This window comes from Giraffa tippelskirchi, chromosome 8, assembly GCF_054371585.1.
Source record: "Giraffa tippelskirchi isolate mGirTip1 chromosome 8, T2T-mGirTip1v1.2.pri, whole genome shotgun sequence".
Classification (NCBI taxonomy): Eukaryota; Metazoa; Chordata; class Mammalia; order Artiodactyla; family Giraffidae; genus Giraffa; species Giraffa tippelskirchi.
The window spans coordinates 80,760,358-80,775,720 of NC_137282.1; the positions used below are offsets into that span (position 1 = coordinate 80,760,358).

General features: G+C 43.8%; 1 protein-coding gene across 2 annotated transcripts in view; it reads right to left on the bottom strand.

Annotated features, from left to right (window-relative positions):
* The window catches only part of PRLR (prolactin receptor), a 176,661-nt gene that overhangs the window by 12,073 nt on the left and 149,225 nt on the right, over positions 1-15,363 (bottom strand). For both annotated transcript variants that reach the window (XM_081520869.1, XM_081520870.1), the window contains 3 exons: positions 9,229-9,341; positions 6,326-6,458; positions 4,515-4,684 (listed from right to left, as the gene is read on the bottom strand). In XM_081520869.1, coding sequence (XP_081376995.1) covers positions 4,515-4,684; positions 6,326-6,458; positions 9,229-9,298 — 373 coding nt within the window. In that variant the 5' untranslated portion in view covers positions 9,299-9,341. The remainder of the gene's footprint in view (positions 1-4,514; positions 4,685-6,325; positions 6,459-9,228; positions 9,342-15,363) is intronic.

Below are 15,363 nucleotides of genomic sequence, written 5' to 3' on the forward strand. Positions count from 1 at the left end.
AGTAAAGTTCGATGCTGTGAAGAGCAATACTGTATAGGAACCTGGAACGTTAGGTCCATGAATCAAAGTAAACTGGAAGTGGTCAAACAGAAGATGGCAAGCGTGAACATCAACATTTTAAGAATCAGTGAACTAAAATGGATTGGAATGGGCAAATTTAATTCAGATGACCATTATATCTACTACTGTGGGTAAGAATCTCTTAGAAGAAATGGAGTAACCCTCATAATCAACAAAAGAGTTTGAAATGCAGTACTTGGGTGCAATCTCAAAAATGACAGAATGATCTCTGTTCGTTTCCAAGGCAAACCATTCGATATCACAGTAATCCAAGTCTATGCCCCAAATACTAATGCTGACGAAGCTGAAGTTGAACGGCTCTATGAAGACCTACAAGAGCTTCTAGAACTAATATCCCCAAAAGATGTCCTTTTCATCATAGGGGACTGGAATGAAAAAGTAGGAAGTCAAGAAATACCTGGAATTTGGCCTTGGAGTACAAAATGAAGCAGAGCAAAGGCTAACAGAGTTTTGTCAAGAGAACACACTGGTTATAGCAAACACCCTCTTCCAACAACACAGGAGAAGACTCTACACATGGATGTCACCAGATGGTCAATACCAAAATCAGATTGATTATACTCTTTGCAGCCGAAGATGGAGAAGCTCTATACAGTAAGCAAAAACAAGATCAGGAGCTGACTGTGGCTCAGAGCATGAACTCCTTATTGCAAAATTCAGACTTAAATTGAAGAAAGTAGGGAAAACCACTAGGCCACTCAGGTATGTGCTAAATAAAATCCTTTACAATTATACAGTGGAAGTGAGAAATAGATTCAAGGGATTAGCTCTGATAGATCAAGAGCCTGAAGAACTATGGACAGAGATTCATAACATTGTACAGGAGGCGGTGATCAAAACCATCCCCAAGAAAAAGAAAGGTAAAAAGGTAAAATGGTTGTCTGAGGAGGCCTTACAAATAGTTGAGAAAAGAAGAGAAGAGAAGTGAAAGGCAAAGGAGAAAAGGAAAGATATACCCATCTGACCCTGATGCTGGGAAAGATTGAAGGCAGGAGGAGAAGGGGACAACAGAGGATGAGATGGTTGGATGGCATCACTGACTCAACAGACATGAGTTTGGGTAAACTTTGGGAGTTGGTGATGGACAGGGAGGCCTGGCATGCTGCAGTCCATGGGGTCACAAAGAATCAGACACGACTGAGCGACAAAACTGAACTGAACCCATCTGAATGCAGAGTTCCAAAGAATAGCAAGGAGGGATGTGAAAGATCTTAATGACCCAGATAACCATGATGGTGTGAACACTCACCTAGAGCCAGACATTCTGGAATGTGAAGTCAAGTGGGCCTTAGGAAGCATCACTACAAACAAAGTTAGTGGAGATGATGGAATTCCAGCTGAGCTATTTCAAATCGTAAAAAATGATACTGTGAAAGTGCTGCACTCAATATGCCAGCAAATTGGGGAAACTCAGCAGCGGCCACGGCACTGAAAAAGTTTTTCTAGTAGTCATGTATGGGTGTGAGTGCTGGACCATAAAAATCCTGAGCGCTGAAGAATTGATGCTTTTGAACTGTGGTGTTGGAGAAGATTCTTGAGAGTCCTTTGGACTGCAAGGAGATCAAACCAGTCAATTCTAAAGGAAATCAATCCTGAATATTCATTGGGAGGATTGATGTTGAAGCTGAAGCTCTAATTCTTTGGCTATGTGATGAGAAGAACTGACTCACTAGAAAAGACCCTAATGCTGGGAAAGACTGAAGGCAGGAGAAGGGGATGACAGAGGACAAGATGGTTAGATGGCATCATGGTCTCAAGAAGAGTTTGATCAAGCTCTGGGAGATGGTGAAGGACAGAGAAGCCAGGCATGCTACAGCCCATGGGGTCGCAAAGAGTTGGACACTACTTAGTGACTGAACAACAACAAATTTATTGGAAGACTGATGCTAAGCTGAATCTCCAATATTGTAGTCACCTGAAGTGAAGAGCAGACTAATTGGAAGACGTTGATGCTGGGAAAGATTGAGGACAGGAGGAGAAGGGGGTGACAGAGAATGAGATGGTTGGATGGCATTACCTACTCAATGGATATGAGTTTGAGCAAACTCTGGGAGATAGTGAAGGGAGACAGTGAAGGAAGCCTGGTGTGCTGCAGTTCATGGAGTCCCAAAGAGTCAGACATGATTGAACATGCACGCAAATTTCCTTACAGCAGTTGCCTCAGTACATTACAGAACTTCTCTTGCTCACTGTTTTGACGTCAAATAGTAAATATTTTAACACTTGAGGGCAGAGTATTTGAGGGCAAGGCAATTTAAAAAAGAGCCTGTGGAAAAAACTAAAAATAGAGCTAGTATATGACTGAGCAATCCCACTACCAGGCATATAACCTGAGAAAACCATAATTCAAAAAGGTACATGTACCCCAAGGTTCACTGCAGCCAGGACATGGAAGCAATGTGAATGTTCATCAACAGATGAATGGATAAAGATGTTATACATATTTATAATGGGATATTACTCAGCCATGAAAAAGAATGAAATTGCGTCATTTGTAGTGATGTGAGTGAATCTAGAATCTGTAGAGAAAAGAAAAGCAAATACTGAACATTAACGCAAATATATGGAATCTAGAAAAATGGTGCTGGTGAATCTCTTTTCAGGGCAGGAACAGGGATGCAGACGTAGAGAACGGACTTGTGAACACAGCGGGGTAAGGAGAGGGTGGAACAAATTGAGAGAGCGGCACTGACATATTCACACTACCATGTGTAGAACAGCTAGTGGGAGAGCTCGGCTCGGTGCTCTGTGATGATTCAGAGAGGTGGCGTGGGGGTGGGCGGGAGGCTCAAGATGGGGGAGATACATGTGTAATTATCACTGATTCACTCTGTAGTAGAGCAGAAACTAGCACACCACTGTAAAGCAATTACATTTCAACAAAAAAATAAGAAAGAGCTTATGAAAATGGAATTATTTGGTATTTAGCATTTTAAAGGCTTCATGTCTTGAGTCTATTTATATGAATGGAATTAATTTTATTCCTATTTGTAAGTGGTGTTACTTTTTATTTTCTTAAGCTAAGATTAAATTCTATTCCCACCCCCACACTCACTGTAATCATTTGCTGGGTGGAGGGAAGAGATAATATTGAAATGTGTACTAACTGATGTTGGAAGCTTTTCTAGTTTTTAAGGATCAACCACTGATAACATGCCAATGGGATGATATATATGATGTTGGAAGTATATAGTCCAATACTTGAGAGCCTTAGCCTGATTTTCTTTGTCAGTTGGTGCTAGATAAGTCAGGAAGACTTCGGCGACCTTGAACCTAATTAGCTACTCCTTAGGTAACCTAGTAGGAAGGCTGAATCCAATCCTGGCCAAGTCATCTCTTGACCTAAGATCCCCTTTGTCATTGCTACTCAACCAAAAGCTGAAGAACTGATGCTTTTGAACTTTGGTACTAGAGAAGACTGTTGAGAGTCCCTTGGACTGCCAGGAGATCAAATCAGTCAATCCTAAAGGAAATCAACCCTGAATATTCATTGGAAGGACTGATGCTGAAGCTGAAGCTCCAATGCTTTGGCCACCTGATGTGAAGAGCAAACTCACTGGAAAAGATCCTGATGCTGGGAAAGACTGAGGGCAGGGGCAGAAGTGGGCAACAGACGATGAGATGGTTGGATGGCATCACCGACCAATGGACATGAGTTTGAGCAAACTCCAGGAGATAGTGAAGGACAGGGAAGCTTGGTGTGATACAGTCCATGGGGTCACAAAGAGTCGGACATGACTGAGAGACTCAACAACAACAACCAAACCACAAAGGCCACTGCAGTTATGCCTCATCATCCTGAATCTCAGTGTTGATCATGCAAAGCAGGAAGAAGCTCTTAGATAGATTTTTGTTTTACTTTACTCATGAGTTCTCCAAACCTCATGGTTATAATCTTGCACTTCAGCCTTCTGTTCAAGTAGTACTATTTACTCCCCAAGTAGTTTATTTTGAGAAGAATAGTTCCAGTTGCTGAGGAACATATGCATATTGAGAACTGAATTTGGGGCAAAGCAGCTGGAGAAAATCCTGTGGGTGGAGAAGCAGATGAGTGTCTTCTAAGAGTTGCTACTCCATGAAGCAGTGTGTTTCAGGGAGAGAAATCTCAGAAAGGAAACCCCAGTTTGCCAAGGGGGAAGGGGACATCGGTTGCAGGGGGAGGGCTGGAGAGAAGGACTGACAAGGGAAGCTAAACAGAACACTGCTGTTGGGTGCAAGGGTGTGGGAAGAAGGGTCAAGGGAAGGCACAAGGATCTTTAGTGTCTTACTGTCAGGAATACAAATGGGTTTAAAACACTCGGTGAGGATATTGTGAATTTTTTCATCTTCTTTTGGGGATCCATCCCTAAGACAAGGAGACTCAAACTGAATTTAACTCTCGGTAGATTCATATCAGAATAACACATTCCTCACCTGTCAATGCTTCCTCTTACCTATGTAAGTCACGTCCACATAAAGTGGATCCGAGGAACTGATTCCCATCTGGTTGATGGCGTTTACTGTGATGATGTACATCTTCCATATGGAGGTGTACTTCTTGCTAAAGTAGCAGGAGTTGAGCCCCCCAGTTTTGTAGTCTGGACATTCATGGATGAGTGTCTCTCTGCAACAAGTAACATATTAGGAGTCAGTAAGAAAGTGGTATGGAGCTTCCTCGCTGGCTCAGTGATAAAGAATCTGCCTGCAATGTCGGAGACATGGGTTCGATCCCTGGGTCGGGAAGATCCCCTGGAGAAGGAAATGGCAACCCACCCCAGTATTCTTGCCTGGAGAATCCCATGGACAGAGGAGCCTGGTGGGTTATAGTCTATGGGGTCGCAAGAATCGGACATGACTTAGCAACTAAACCACCACCACCAAGAAGGTGGTATAAAGAGCCTAGTTTTTTTTAAAGTGGTATAAAGAGCCTAGTACGTCAATATCACTGAATTTGGGGGGAAGCAAAAAACAAGCAAAAAACAGAGCTGGAGAAGGGCTCCCCAAGCTTCTCGACCCTGTCCATGTCAGCGAGGGGTGACTCAGGGAAGGGAGTGCTGGAGAAGGGGTGGAGGAGTCACGTCAGAGCCCCAGTGACTGTTTCTCACCAATCCTTCCTGTCTACAGGTTACTGTGGACTTTGTGCTATACGCCCCCTGCCAATAAACACTTGAGTTTTCCATGGCCAAGGCACCGCCATCCTCCGGAAGCTACTATTGGGTCATCTCAGGATTTTCTCTTGCATCATACAAACCAGGGTGGGGTGGAGGCAAGGCTGCCCAAGGCAGCAGTTATTGCAAAAATGTGTTGAATTACATGTCACTAAAAAAGCTGAAAGGGGATACAAACTGCAGTATATTTCCAATTACACTCAGGCAGCCACAGAGGAGAGTGACTCTGTGAGGAGGTACTTCAGGTCCCAGAGGCCCCTCAGGCTGCTCACATTTAGACCTGGGGGCTCCACGCAAGACTTGTCACACAGGTGAGCAGGCTTGTTTCACCATGCTGCCACTTTGAGCTCCTGAGGGCTGTGTGTCTGACACCCCTTTGGGTCTCACAGGGGATGTCAGCTTTGTGTACCACTAAGCGCAGTCACTGGGAAGCAGGCCAGCTGTTCCTCTAGTAAATATTTTCTTCACTGGGAAGGATATCTAGCCATCCCTGGATTTCTAGGAGGGTTTCACTGTAACTGTGATGAACTCCTTGCCCAGAGATGACCCTGTTGAATTTGGACTGCAATTTTTTAGCTCCCAGTACTCTCTCTGGGAGATCATGGGTCCATGGATTTCCTAAGGAAAAACCTCATCTTCCTTTCCTTGTAGGGCTTGTTATGTTCTTGCACGTGAAACAAGTTCAAAAAGCTAATGTACCACAGTTGTCAAGGATTACATAATAATACTCTTAGGTTGCAAAAGCAATGATTATAAAAAAAATGACAAGTGGCACAAGGTTGATAGATAAGCATCTAAAATTAACTTAGGAAACAGTTATACGTGACTGGGGTACAACTCAAGCTTATGACAGGCAATGGTAACACGGATGGATTGGTAACACCTCACTGGTGGTGGAGTTTATGGACACGAGGGAGCTCGGCTGGGACATTAGGAGGAGGATGTGGACATGGGTGTTAGAGTCCCTGCCCCCAGTAGTGGGAGGTTATCAGTGTCCATTCAGGGAAGCATGGCAATTCACCCAGGGTCAGTGGTCCTACGGCCTGGAGGGTGAGGACACCCACGTGGGGTTTGCTAGGAGACAAGAGAACGTTTACCCTTCCTTGTGGTAAGTCAGCGTGTAATTGGTAGGAAGTCCTCCGTCTGTCCCTGGCTCCCACCAGCACGTGAACGTTTCCTTTCCAGGGGAACGACATTTAATGATCTTGGGTTTTCCAGGAGGTGACTGTCCTAGAAAAAGTCAGAAGGCACCAGAGTCAAGATTAAGGTCCATTCAACTGTGTGACCATTCTGTTGCCAGAGGGTACTGGAGTCAATGTTAAGGTCCGTTCAACTCTGTGACCATTCTGTTGGTGACAGAAACAGGTAGATGAGGCCAGGCCAGTGATGAGGTCTCAGGGAGAGTAGGCCTAGGGGTGGGAGGTGGGACTCCAAAGTGCCAAGATGTCAGCATCCTGCAACATTCTCCTGTGGGCTGCCCTGAAGTTGGCAGGACTCAGAGAGAGAGCTTTGTGGTGGGGGGGGGTGTGTGTGTGAGTGTGTGTGCATGTACTGTGGGATGGAGATACCAGCAACCTAGGATCAGTGACTAACTGTAACATTTCACCAATGGTGAGCAGCAAGGGTGCGAGGGGTACACATGGATCGAGCAGGATCTGGCCCTTCCAGAATCCCACGGTATCTGTGGAGCAGATATGTGCCCACAGCGCCAGGGTGGCCATAAAAAGAATTCACCTTCAGACACAAGCATCCTGTGATCATTTGCTGGTCGGATGCTCTCTGGACCTCTCCCCTCTGTTCACTGAACCCCATCTTTCTGCCACTCCCACATAGTGAACCCAATTCTCTGCTGTTTTGCTCTTTCACTGTGTTACCCGGGCTCCCCCTTTAGCTGCTTCTCCCCCCATCTTTTCCATCTCTTCCTTTCCTGCTTCACTCTTCCTTGATTCCGTTCAGCTTTGACCTATGATTCAGTCTCACAGTGTGGCTCCCATCCTCCCCTTCTCCACTTCTGAAGCTGGGTTTTCAGTCCCCTTTTTGTATATATTTTCCCCTTTCTCCCTGGGTCTTTATGTAGTGAGATGGCAAAGGGTTCTTTCGTAATTCTTGGCTCTTTTTGGGGGTAGGAGGCATGGGAGCTCCTAGAGGCGGTTAAGTGGGTAGCTGTTCTCCCAGTTAAGCTACCATCATTATCTAGTTCTAGATGGAAGCTAGTGGGTCTGAAAGAGGTGATGTGGGAAAACCCAGTGTGGATGGAGTTTTCGAGGTGCCTAGCCCCCGAAACTTTTGGTGAGCTGGCACCCTCTTCTGTTCCTTATCTGTCAGGTCCAGGGAAGGAAAGAGTCCCTCTATCCCCAGCCATGTAACCCCAGTGGCGTTTCATTCAGGAAATTGGGAGCAGAGAGGGGCGCTTCCAGGAGGCGATCCTTGAACCTCGGGGGCTTGTCTGTTTTCTGCCACCCTGTCCTTCATCCCTCTGGCTGGCTCCTGAGCTAGAACTGCTAGCAAAGCAGCATCAGGAAGAATGAGTTCAGAGGAGGACACGGGTGGGAAGGAGGGCACTAGGCAAAACCAGCCAGAAAGCAGAACTGAATGGAATGGGGTGATGGGATACAAGGCTGCTCCAAGGTCCCCGAGCTGAGTCAGCTGGAGCCCAGCCAGCTCCTAGATCCCCTGAAAACCATCCACGCCAGCCAGTCTGCACTTAGCTCTGCCCATTTTGGAATGTTGCTCGACCTCTAGGGAATATTTCTTCAGGACAGTTTCACAGGGTGAAGTGATTTTTTGTTTGTTTTTTCTTGTGGCTAGGGAGGAGTGTGTGAGGTGGAAGGAAAAGCTTATATTTTAAAAACACACAAAGTTTACAGCTCAATAATGAGCATATTTAGAAGTCAAGTAAGGCAACTGTTGATTATTTGGGGCTTATTTGAATACTTAAAGTTTCCATATGGATTGTACCAATCTCCACGTTTCTTTTTCTCTCCCTGAAAGCTTCTCCCTCTCACATTTATTTCACTGGTTATTAACAGTACCTCGAGAAAACTCAAGAGAGGAGGGTAAAGCTGTGAAACTGTACTTAGTCTAATGTTTCTTTCACCCACTTTAAAGGAGATGGTTACAATGAATGGACGGTCTCACTTTCCCTATAAAATGCACACAAACACAGGGACAACCACAGAGGTATCCCCCACCCCCAATACACACATGCTCAAACAGAAGAGCTCATATCAGAAACACACCCACAGATCACAGAGGAACAATATACACAGCTGTATACTTATAGAAGTAGATACTGGTCCACACATAGGTACATATGCAGAAGTATGCACCCACAAATGGGTATGCATATAGGTACACACAGAGAAGTATTTTCAATCAGGTACGTACAGGGAAGCTAATTGATACAGAGATATACACAAGTATACACACTTACAAATAGACTGGGGTAGACACACTGAAATGTACACACACAGGCTCACACGTGCTAGTCTAGTTGTGAATTTCATTTCCCGCATAACAGAGTTGGGTGTTCCTGTTTTTCACTATGTAACAGCAATCCCCTTAGATCTCTTAACAGGTTTTCAAAGATTTTTCTCACATACCTTTTCACCTGAGGTGGAGGAAACATCATTATCCTCACTTTGAAAGTGTCTAAGTCCAGAGAACTTAGTTAGCTGGCTCAAGGTTGCACAGCCAGTAAGGGACAGAACCTGGACTGAAATTCTGATATGTCTCTGGCAGAGTTGTTTCTCTGCACTTCCATCACGAGGATGGAAGTCAAAGCACAGTGACAGGATGTGGCATTAACGGCATCCAGTCTTTTGCATTAATTTTTGCCTTCATTTTAATCCCATAATATTGTAAATAATTGAAGAGAAGCAAATGCCATGGACATTTTCATTTCCTGTAACTGCACTGCAAGAGGACTGTGATGGATTCTCCCCTCCTCTCATACAAATACCCCAGGGAGTAAAAGAGAACAGGACAGTCTCTTACTTACCATTCAGAAGGCTGGCGTTGAGAAAAAGTAGCAAAATGAAAACCACTGTGGATGCTGCATTTTCCTTCATGTTGGCTCCTTCCTCTTTCCACAGAAAATATATCAGAGGTTCACTGAAAGAGAAGGCACAGGCAACTTTTTGAAACTGCAAAAGTCTGGTGAGGCACGTGCACCACTTTATTCTGAGTGTTTGCAACTGATTCTTGCTCCTTGAAGGTGAATAACAAAACAGGAGGAAAGGAATGTAGGAAAATGTAACAAGGATAGCTTGGCTCAGAAGCATCGCCCTGCACACACTGGGAAAAATTCCACCACCAGAGGTCATCCGAAGACAACGTTCAAGGTCAGCCGAGCGCAACCGGCTCCTTTGCACACATCTTAAGGAAAAATTGTTCTCTTTGCACCCCAGAGTGTTAGTTGCTCAGTTGTATCTGACTCTTTGAAACCCCATAGACTGTAGCCCGCCAGGCTCCTCTGTTCACGGGATTTCCCAGGCAACAATACTGGAGTGGGTAGCCATTCCCTTCTCCAGGGGATCTTCCTGACCCAGGGTTGGAACCTGGTCTCCTGCATTGCAGGTGGATTCTTTACTGTCTGAGCCACCAGGGAAGCCACCCAATAATAGATCACCTGTTTTATGTGATACAGATTGTATGCCCTACAATAGAATTGTTCTAGGAGGGCTTTGATCTACAAGCCAAAAATAAGGTGGGCTGAAAAGTTGGTGCTTTCAATTTAACTCCCACCTGGCCCCGTGGATGCCACCAAGAAAGAGGGGGAAGGCTCTTCTGAAGGTTCCGCTTTGGAAGACTCCGAAAGTGTCCCAGGTCATGGGCAAGGCTGTGAGCCATGCAGTGAACTCTAGTGAACCTCCACATGATGACTCTTAACCCTTTGGAAAAGCCCCATAAACAAGAAATGACAAATCCCAGTAATAATTCAAACTCCCTTGCATTTGAAGAATTAAGTAAATTTTGAACCTGCAGGGGTTGAGAGTTTTGAGAAATTTATTATTATTATTTTTACCCTTGGAACAATTTCAAAGCCTCTAGATGTCCTTCTAAGAAGAAAGGATTTTGAAAGACATTTGGAAAAGACTCGTTAGCCTTTTTGGACTCCAAACAACTCTCAGAAAACAATAGATTTGATGAAGTAAGTATAAATTCTTGGAAGCCCATGACTTACATTTTCCCTTTAAATTTTACTGTTTGTTTGTTTTTTTTTTCAAATCAGGGGAAGGGCATGCAGGAGCAAGGCTGCCCATCCAGGGATGTTGGAAAATACTGAATGCTGTTTGATGAGGCCTGAAAAGACCAGGCTTTGCCAACTCCTCCTGGTCAGAGGGTGGATCTCCATCTGCCAGCCAGACACCACCTAACAAACAACTTCTTGAAGTTCTTTCCACCTGCTATTATGCCCCTTGAGACATACTTGGAAATAGAAATCTCAGTGACAATACAGGTTCGGGATTTTATGTTGGGGATTGGAACTGGAAAATGGAACAGGAAAAAGAAAGCAGCAGAAAGGGTAGAAGTTGAGAAATTACGAAGCAGAGAGACAACAGAGTGGCCATGGCTACACCCGAGGATCTTAAACACTGTTGTTCTCCCTAATCCAGCTTCACTGGGTCCATTGAGACCTGAAAGAGTTCTTTGTTCTGCACATCTGGTGATCTCAGCTTGGCCTGGGGATGTGTGTGCTACCCACTGACTGAAAAAGTTCTAAAATAAACTTGAAACTCTCCTAAATAATATTTTCCAATAAAAGTGCTTTCAGGAAGCATTTTATTCCTAAGATATCCTGGAATCTGGTGAGTAGCCATGTGCACTTTCTGCTTCCTTGAAACCCCCATGTCTGGGAACTGGACACTCTCATTGTGGTCCCATTACTGTGTTTCAATAATGATTCCCAATTTACCCTGCATCTTCCTCTCAAGCAGGGCAAACACAGTGCTGGGGTAAGTAAACCTTCAGAGAGAAAGATAATCCCAACTTCCCATTTCTAAGGGTGCTATGCTGAAAGCCAACCTGATCACCTACTGTGGTCTCTTCCTGCACTAGGCACATCTCCCACTGTGCACGAACCATTTTTTTTTTATGACTGGTGAACACTAGACTGGGGATAAATTTTGTCTCATACTAAAGGCAGAGTTTCCATATTATTCAGCAATCTCACTCCTTGGCATTTATCTAAGATACATATACCCGAATGTCACTGTAACACTATATTCAATAGATAAGACATGCAAGCAATCTAAGTGTCCATGGACAGATAAATAGATAAAGAAGATCTGGTATAAATACACAATGGAATATTACTCAGCCATAAAAACAACTGAAATAATGTCATTTGCAATAACATGCATGGACCTAGAGATTATCATACTAAGTGAAGTAAGTCAGAGAAAGAAAGACAAATAGCATACAATATCATTTACATGTGGAATCTAAAAAATGATACAAATGAACTTATTTACAGAACAGAAATAGGCTCACAGACGTAGAAAACAAACTTACGGTTACCAAAGGGGAAAGTGAGTGGGGAAGGGATAAATTAGAAGTTTGGGATAAACAGATGTACACTCCTATATATAAAATAAACAACAAGGTCCTACTATACAGTACAAGGAACTATATTTAATATCTTATAATAACCTATAATGGAAGAGAACCCCCCCAAAAAATATTTGAATGTTTGGATCAGATATTACATTCAGATCTAAAATCTGAATCACTTTGCTGTACACCAGAAACTAACACATTTGTAAACCAACTACACTTCAGTGAAAAAGTGTAAGTAACTTAAATAAAACTTTTTGTTTGAGTTTACTTCCTCATTGCAAGCAGGATCTTGGTCAAGATTATTCATTCCAACTTGGGCTGGAACATCCAAAGAGTGTCCACAGACTGCTTGCAGTGATGGCTATAGTGGTAAATGGCTCCAAATGTTGGCAGTCCAACTAGGAAAAAGTGAGCCTCACATTGCCACCAGAGGACAATGATCTTGGCTTCATTCCTCAACAGCTCTCTTGAGTGTGACTGTGGTTTAAAAATTCAAGAATGAGAACTGAAAAGCAGGTCTGTAGCAAGTCAGCACCCTCACGCCTTGCCCATGACAAACTGCTTTGGCTTCCTTGCTTCCAAATCCTCAAAGATTCTACTATCTTTATGTTCTACCTGTTAACTTACTCTAATCTCCCTTGTCACAGTGCTATGTCCCACTGTGGTAGAACCCCACCCTCCCCCTTCTTCCTCATTCTGTGCATAAATGCTGAGCCTAGAAAGCTTCCCTCTTCACCTTTTCCATTAAGCCAAGTCTCATCTACACAGGGCAAACTTGAGAAAGCAGTCTGGCAGTTTTTTCTTCCTTAATATTTACTTATTTGGGTGCGTGGGCTTAGTTGCCCTGCAGCACAGGGGATCTTAGTTCCCTAACCAGGGATGGAACCTTTGTCCTTTGCACTGGAAGGCAGATTCTTAACCACTGGACCAACTGGGAAGTCCCCAGTCTGGCAATTTTTGCCCTGGCCACTTGCTCTTCTGAGAAACAAGATCCACTCTACCTGATGCAAAATCAGAGCCACAGTCCCATAGCCTGGGCTGATTCCATTGTTCACAGCAGGGAGAGTGTGTCATAGGAGAGAAGGCCAGGGGAGGGGGGTCTCCTGAGAGTTGAAAATAACAGACCTGAGCTTTCACTCTCTACCCTAGGTAGACTCTATCTGCATATTCTAGCTTATCCAGCCCCTGAACCAAACCAAATGCCAGAAATCTCAGTGCTACACTTTTGTGGGACTTGTTCCCAAGACCTGGTGTCAGGTGGTCCCAAAGAAAACACAGTTCTCATCTTGTCTTGCCTCATGGTCACTGTTGCTCTGATGTTCTACTCAGATTTTTGGCTGAGCTCCCCTGACTCTAGAAATGGACTTAGCATGGAGGGCATGGGTTCTGAGGACCTACCTAGCTCTTGCAAGCTTAATTCCCATGGACAAGCAGGGCCCCATTCAAGATCTGAATTTCTTGAAGGATTGTCATTTCAAATGTGAAATGCACAAATCATAAGTATTCTGCTCAATAAATTATCACAAGATGGACATGTCTATGTTACAACCAAGTCAAGAAATAGAACACTAATAGCATCCTAGAAATTCCCCTGGTGCCTCCTCCCGGCTTCTATCCAACCCTTTCCAAGAGGAACCAATTTTCTGACTTCTAACACCAAAGATGAGTTCTGTTTACTTTTGGACTTTATAGAAACAGAATCATACAATATGCATATTTTGACTGTGTGTGTCTGGCTTCTTTCATTTCACATTGTTGTATTATTCATCCTTGTTGTTACATGGAGTTTTACAAAATTCATTTTTAGTTCACGTCATTCATCTTCATATTACACTGAAAGAAAGACCGTAATTTATTTCCTCATTCTACTCTTGATGGACATTTGAGGTTTCCAGTTTTTGATAAACTTTGAATTTTGCTAAGACTTATTAAGACTCTGATGGCAGAGAAGACCCACATACCTTATACTTGCTTTGTGCTCCTTCCCAACTTTCTGTTCTCTACCATTAATGGTTAGGATACCGCCTGCCATACATCTTGATTATAAATGCAAATTAAGTTTCAAATGCCTGTCTTGTCCTAAAAACGCAAACCATCTCATTTCTTGCAACAAATTTTAAAATACATCCATCCATGGTCTGAAATATTAGGAACTGTGTTTGCTGCTTCCTCTGGGGTCTGCTGGACCAGGTCCTCTACACTCTGGGTCTCCTTACCTGCCTGCAGCTCTACCTGTTTCATGGCCCGAGGCTAACAGAACATGGTGAGAACCCCCAGTACTTTTTGATGTCTAGGGATCTGGCTTTTGTTTCTAATACGGAATGCCAACATTTAGTTTGGAAAACAGAGGAGATAATCTGCTCAGGGTAGGGTGAGCAAGCAGCAGGAGGGATCAGTTATTTCACACCAGGCTCAAGATTAGGGCCATTATACAAGCTCTGTTGTTGCTAAGTTGTATCTGACTCTTTGCAACCCCATGGATTGACAGCAGCACACAAGTCTTCCCTGTCCTTCACTATCTCCCGGAGTTTGTTCAAATTTACATCCACTGAGTCAGTAATGCTATCTAACCATCTCATCCTCTGTTGCCTCCTTCTCCTCCTGTCTTCAATCTTTCCCAGAATCAGGGTCTTTTCCAATGAGTCGTCTCTTTGCATCAGGCAGCCAAAATATTGGAGCTTCAGCTTCGAAAACAGTCCTTCTAATGAATATACGGGTTGATTTTCTTTAGGATTGACAGGTTTGATCTCCTTGCTGTCTAAGGGACTCCCAAGAGTCTTCTCCAGCCCTATAACTTGAAAGCATAAATTTATTGGTGCTAAGCCTTCTTTATGGTCCAACTCTCACATCCATACATGACTACTGGAAAAACCGTAACTTTGGCTATATGGACCTTCATCAGCAAAGTGGTGTCTTTGCTTTTTAATATGTCGTCTAGGTTCTTCATAGCTTTCCTTCCAAGGAGCAAGCATCTTTTAATTTCATGGATACAGTCACTGTCAGCAGTAGTTTTGGAACTGAAGAAAGTAAACTGTGTCCAAATCAATAGTCAATGTCTGTAGAATAAGTCAATCACTGAAGCCTTAAAGTTGGAAAAGCAGAACAAGAATCTAAGAAAGAGGAGGAAATTCTGCACACAGAGGAACTGGTCCTGTGGTAGTATTAACAAACTCTGGACTTGGAGAGAGTTTAGCATCCTGTCTTTGACAGGGGAACCTGAAGAGGTTTCCAGAACCACATGGCAGCTGCTCTTGAATGCAGACATTGAGTGTCGGGGATGCAGTGGTAGGAGAACCCTGGCCCAAGGGTATGAGGATATGAAGGTTCCAGCTCTCCCTGGGTTGCATGCAAACATGTGCCCACAGCAACGAAGTGTTTATTAGTCCATAGCCCAGAAATCAGAGTTACACATTGGCCTGTGAACTTTTCAAGCCAGATTCTTGCTCATATGTCACCCATTATTGTTATTATTTTTTAATCTCTGCAATGATCAAGTTTCCATTTTATTGCTTCTCAAACAGGTGGCCATCTCACCCTTTGTCCTGAGATACCTTTTTGGGGGAACATCTGGCAC